A 6,000-nucleotide genomic window follows, 5' to 3' on the forward strand; every position below is an offset into this window, starting at 1 on the left:
CACATGAATTATAACTCCATTTCTGTACTGCCGAAAGCCCACCCCTCAGAAAGCCCACATGCCTATTCAGCCAGGCAATGTTATAAGAAAATTACCCCCTTAGTGTCTGTGGGTAAAAGAATTAGGGCTCCTTTTACAAAGCCACACGGAATAGTGGGCGCTAAATTGCCAGGCACGCTAGCCACTCCCGCCTCCTTTTGAGCAGGCGGTAGATTTTCGGCTAGCACGCACACTAATCCAGTGCGTGCACTAAACGCTTAGCGCACCTTCGTAAAAGGAACCCTTAGTACCTCCTGATCCCTAAATGTGTCCAACAACAAAAAAAAAAAAAGTGTCACCCGGTTTGTTTCTGGATTCACTTGTATGTACTTCATTCATTCCTAACACTTTCCTGCAAAGAAGTTCCTCTGTTTATGGACCTATTGCCCACATCTCACTCCTATCAGTTGGGGAAATCTTCCCAGCCCCAGGAAAACTGCAACTGCACCTTTCTGATTTCCCAAGTCAGGAAATGCATCCAGAACCTCTTATCAGCTCAACCCTGCAGCAACAAATTGCACACCCAGCATGCTTCCTATAAGCACCAAAGAGGTGAGTGAGGGGAAATCCCTTTACCACATCAAGTTCCGGATGTGCAAAATCTGAGAGTTCTACAAAGGCACCAGCTGGGCGGAAACAGTGGGTGCTCGAGCGTCTCCCCAACACATAAGTCAGCAGCCACCGAGCACTGCACAGTTGGCTCCAGTGTCCCAGAGGGGGGGGGGGGGAGTGCACTTACCAGCCCACCGCAGAGGCTGAGGACGGCCGTGTGCGCCGGCCGGGCATTGACGTGCCCGCTGTAGAAGCAGTGCTGCAGCTCCGGCCTCGGCCGCTCCCCGGCCGCTCCCAGGTGCAGGACGGCGTAGGAGGAGGCGATGAAGCGGGCATCGGCGCTCAGGCTCAGCTGGAAGCGCTGCCCGTAGGCGCTGAGGCGGTAATGGGCGCGGCGGGGCTGAGGCGGCTCCTCCGGGCTTCGCTTCCTGCGGCGGTAGTGCTGGCTGGCGGGGAAAGTTTCGCCCCATTCATTCACTCTGGCCGGGAACACGACCTCGTAGGAAGAGAGAGATGGCAACAGGGCTTCTGGGAAAAAAAAAGAAAAAAAAGAAGCAGGATCGACGCGGCTTTAATGTCATGCTGGCGAGAGAAGCCTTCAGGCTGCTTATTTTGTCCCTAACCTGCTAAGGTAGAGGGGGGGGGGGAGCACTAAGGTCACGGTTTACAACACGTGCACTCTCCCTCAACTGACCTCTTACCTTCGCCCTCCCCCCTCAGGGACTCCTCCCTGTCACCCGAACCCTGAGGTACAAATCGCGACTGGCACCCATCGCGATCCGACCCAAGCCTCCCACCTTGTCCACCCCCCCCCTCCCCTCCCGTTCGGGTCTTGCACTGCGCCCGGCTTTAGGGTATGTTTTTTTTTACCTTGTTTGGGGTGGAACCGAACCTCCCGAGCCGTGCAGAGGAGGCGCACGGACAGGTGCCAAAGGAGCCCCACCAGGCAGGGGCAGCTCCGCATGGCTGCGGGCGAGGAGGCTCGCCGGTGCTTCAGCAGCGGCTGCTCTCGGCGCGCTCTGTCCGCCGCGCCCCGGACCCGGCGCTGCTCGGCTGCTTCATCGCGATGCCCGCGCGCCCCCCTCCTCCAGCGACTCCCCAGCCATCCCCCCCCCCCCCCCCCCCCCAGCCCCAGATCTCAGGGTGCGGACCCGCCCCTCCAGCCGGCCATCTGTCCAATGGGAGACCTGGACCGCTGCCCCACACTCATTGTAGCCCTATGTCAAGTTTGAACCAAAGGGAGATAGATTCCCATATTATGCCCTGGAGAAAAATGTTGTTACATAGGAACCAACTTTCCTCGACATAAATTGTCCCTCCGCGGACAAAGTTAATGATTCACTTCAATATTAGGTGCGCTAGGGCAGTCACACCTGGCACCTATGGTTGAATAAAACTACCAATTTTTTTATTGGAGCCGGACGCCATACTGAACAGAAAGCGATTTGACACCATTGAAGACAGAAAGCAAAATTCGGTGCAGCAACTTTTGGCAATTCCTGAAGACGCGTTTAAGGACTGTTTCTAGAAGTGGAAACGACGTTGTGAAAAGTGAAGGGAAGGGGAGTACTTTGAAATACATTGTATCATTGTTTAATAAATTTTTATAAAATCAGTCCTGGAACTTTTTGAACAGATCTAGTAAGCTGAGAATGTGCATATGAAGTCCCCTGTTCCCCTCTAAACCAGTAATCTCAAACTCGAACCCTTTGCAGGGCCACATTTTGGAGTTGTAGGTACTTGGAGGGCCTCAGAAAAAAAAAATAGTTCATGTCTTATTAAAGAAATGACAATTTTGCATGAAGTAGAACTCTTTATAGTTTATAAATCTTTCTTTTTGGCTAAGTCTTAATAATAATATTGCCATTTATAGCTAGAGAGATATATGACTATCTGTGATGTAGTTGCGATTCTATAAACAGCGCCATTGTGCGATTGACACGTGATCAGCACCGCTTTTGTGGGCGGCTGTTTATAGAATCCAGGCCATGCAGACTATTTACTCTTCATTTACTATGAGATCATACTCTTTAAACTTAGGAGTAAAATGCATTATAATGCCTTACCAAGTAGATAGTTTTGATACTGAGCAATTAGGGCTACCATTTGCCATTGCATCAGTATAAAGTTATAAGGACCATAGAATTTTCTAGCTGAATTCCCTATATGGAAGTCCTTGAGAAAAACTAGAGGGGTTCCAAAAGGTATCAAAAATAATGGTATTGGAGAGAAGGTGTCTCTCTTTTGATCTCTTCTTTTTGCCAAGCTGACAGCTGGGGAGCAAAGTGCCAGTGTTAAGTTGCTCTTTGGTTAAGGTCTCAAAGTAAAGAGGGAATTTTAGATGTTACCCTAGCTCCAAATGAGAACTACCCAATATAGTAGCAATAGAAAGATATGCTACTCCTGATTAGGCTTACCAGATGTCCGGATTTCCTCCTTTTCAGGACATGACCGGGAGTCCAGACGGCTTTTCAAAACCCACCACTGTCCGGATTTTGAAAAGCTTCTATCAAATCACTGTCGAGCAGAAGGGCATCCAAGCACTCCTGCCCAATGAGAGTAGGCAACAGGGGCAGGTCTAGGGGTCCGTATTTTCAACTCCTGGTGAAGCAATTAGAGGCTGGTAGAGAAAACCAAGAGGCCTGTGAGCAGATGTAGGAGAAAAGAGAGGAGGTGTCTACTAGATAAAACCAGAAGATATAGCACACTATGATGGCAATTCTACAAACTGGCACCTCATTTTAGGCACTACAAAGGGTTGTGCCTAGCGCCAATATTATAAAGTTTAACTCTATAACCCTTGCTGTTGGGAGCCCTTTGTCTCATATATATATAAGTGTTTCTGTGAGTAGCTTGAGTATACCCTTCACTACATGGTCTAAAGAGCATAGCACTATATCAGGAATTAAAACACCATGAATCATCTGGTTCTGCAAGCAGAAGCCTGAAGAGGGACAAGCAGGAAAGCAAAGAGCTTCCTTAATTAGCTCTGCTCACTTCCTACAGATGGGGCTACTTAGACAGATGGAAACAGCTGGCCCAGGCCTGCTCTGTTAAAGAGCTACTGAGGAAGCTAGGATGACCCAGAGGGAGATGAACTAACTTCCTGATCTGTAAGGAAATTTACAGCCTACAGAAAATGCTGAGAAAGGACCAGAGGCTGCCAGTTTTAAGGAAAGTGTAGAAAATGGGTTGGTTAGCAAGGTTTGATGACTCAGGTAAAGGGATTGTCTGACAGAAAAAGATCTGAGCTTTCCGCTCTTATTTTTTTGACAAATGGAAGATTCGGGAGATATTTGGACTTTGACGTTATGTAACCTCCAAGACTAAGTAGGGTGGCCATCAATGCATGCCTCGGAATAGATGACATGATGGAGACTGTGACCGGGTAAGATTTGGACTAGATTAGCCAGAGTCCTGACCTGGGTCATCCAAGCCTCAGCCAAGTGGTTGAATGAGGCATGGAGGGTAGAGGGGTGTCTACTTCAAATAAAAAAGGTCCAGCAAAGGTGTTTAGTGTGAATTATTATGTCTTTATTTTCTGGCTTATACTTTGGTGAAGGCAAAAGAAAACACAAACTTGCTCTGGTGACTAAGCAGCTTGTTAGCCCAACCAGGCTCCACAGTTGTACAGTTCACAATCTGGCAATTTTCACCAAACGTGCTTTCAACCGGCTATGCTCTGCCAATCCTTATTACAAAAGCAAAAGACCAAACTCAGTATCAAAGTCCTGGAATTGGCTGGGACTACGCTTCTCCCTCCGAATCCGTGGTTTCAGCATCCGCTGATTCAGTTATTGGCAATTTTTTTTTTGATCCATTTTCATTTTTCAGGCTATTTTTAGGCCTTCTTAGACCCCCCTTAAGCCTTATATGGTGGTCTAGCGGGTTTTCGGGCAGGAGTGATCTTTCTACACTCCTGCCCCATGCAGATCACTCATAGGAAATGGCTGCCGTGAGCTCCCATAGTCTCTCAAGACTACGACGGGAGCTCACAGCAGCCATTTCCCTATGAGTGATCTGCTTAAGGGATGCTGGGGGGAAGCAGAGGTGGGGGGGGGAGGTGTCAGAGCCAGCCCAAATATTCATGGTTTTTTATATTCATGGGCCGGCTCTGCCCCTAACCCCCGTGGATATGGAGGGAGAAGTGTACTTTTACAGTACATCTGTGTTTGTGCAATTTCAGGACCCAACTATTCCAACTTTTAATTATATATTTGTAACTATGACCTAATTGTATTAGTAACTATACTGATCTACCCGTACTAGCAACCCTATTGAACAGCCCTATTGAAACTCTTCATTATAACTTCTTGGATAACTGACCCAACCATTTGTAATGTAATCAGACCTTGAACTTAATAGGTAAGGGCAGAATAGAAAACCTGATTAACATAACATAAAACATAATACCGTGAAAAGGGGGTGCGTCTTATGTACCGAATACAATTTTTTACCTGCCCCCTGTATCTTTTTGTAAATGCCAGTGGTCCAGCGTGGTCTTGGCAGGAGCTTTCCGTGCTCCTTGCCCATCCCTCGCTGGATGACTGCCCTTTCTTGATGTAGAGTTTGCCACCTGCCTGGTCCCACGCTGTTCTCTATGGCAGCAGCCACACACACACTGCTTCCTCGTGCTTTGTAGCCCCGCCCCTTCCATCTATTACCCCGCCCCCAACGCGTGGTTCTTTGTGCGCGCTTCCTGCTCTTCCTGCTCCACCAATAGTCTCTGGTCCAGAGCTCCACCCCCTGCCGCGGGTTAACCAAGAAAACCAAGAAAAAATTTTGAGAACCAAATTTTTTTTCCTGGTTTTTCCTCCTCTACAGGTGGGCGCATTTTATAGTCCGGTGCTTCTTATGGCCCGAAAAATACGGTATGTATTAACTGTGCATCACTGATGTGATATCATTGAGGTATAGAAACATTTGTACAAGATTTGTTTTCTTTTTAGGCTTTATAACAAAATAATTGTTTTTATAGAGATAATGGGGTCCTTTTACTAAGGCATGCTGATTTAGCATGCCATTATACTCTATGGGCGCCTTAGCATGTAGTGCACACTAATCTTTAGCATGCTCTAAATCGGTTAGCGTTCCTTAGTAAATTTGCAAGGATATACCGTATATACTCGAATATATCACCGACACCTGAAGGATGAGTCCCTTTTGCTTGACCACGTTAGACTACGAAATGCCTGGGTCAGGGATCTCAATATGGTATTGTCTAATACTGTGATATTGCAAGCTCTTTGAAAATTATATGTTTATCGTAAATATACTACCTTTTGGGAATAACATTATAAGTTAGTTCTAAGATTGTACATCTCTCCTAAGAGGGCTTATCTCTCTGGTTTTCGTGCGTCTGCTGCCTGTCTTAGATGTCAGGCTCTGGAGGTGGGTTTGGGACATATT

At 47.3% G+C, this 6,000-nt stretch overlaps 1 protein-coding gene across 3 annotated transcripts in view; it reads right to left on the reverse strand.

The window, feature by feature from the left end:
* ADAMTS20 (ADAM metallopeptidase with thrombospondin type 1 motif 20) overlaps nucleotides 1-1,688 on the reverse strand; it is a 223,301-nt gene extending 221,613 nt beyond the window's left edge. For all 3 annotated transcript variants that reach the window (XR_004540714.1, XM_033959656.1, XM_033959655.1), the window contains exons 1-2: nucleotides 1,462-1,688; nucleotides 779-1,119 (exon numbers count right to left, since the gene is read on the reverse strand). Coding sequence is in view for 2 of the 3 variants with exons in the window: in XM_033959656.1 (XP_033815547.1) it covers nucleotides 779-1,119; nucleotides 1,462-1,555 (435 nt within the window). In the remaining variant the exon portion in view is untranslated. The remainder of the gene's footprint in view (nucleotides 1-778; nucleotides 1,120-1,461) is intronic.
* Nucleotides 1,689-6,000: the final 4,312 nt, after the last annotated feature.

This window comes from Geotrypetes seraphini, chromosome 9 (genome assembly GCF_902459505.1).
Source record: "Geotrypetes seraphini chromosome 9, aGeoSer1.1, whole genome shotgun sequence".
NCBI lineage: Eukaryota > Metazoa > Chordata > Amphibia > Gymnophiona > Dermophiidae > Geotrypetes > Geotrypetes seraphini.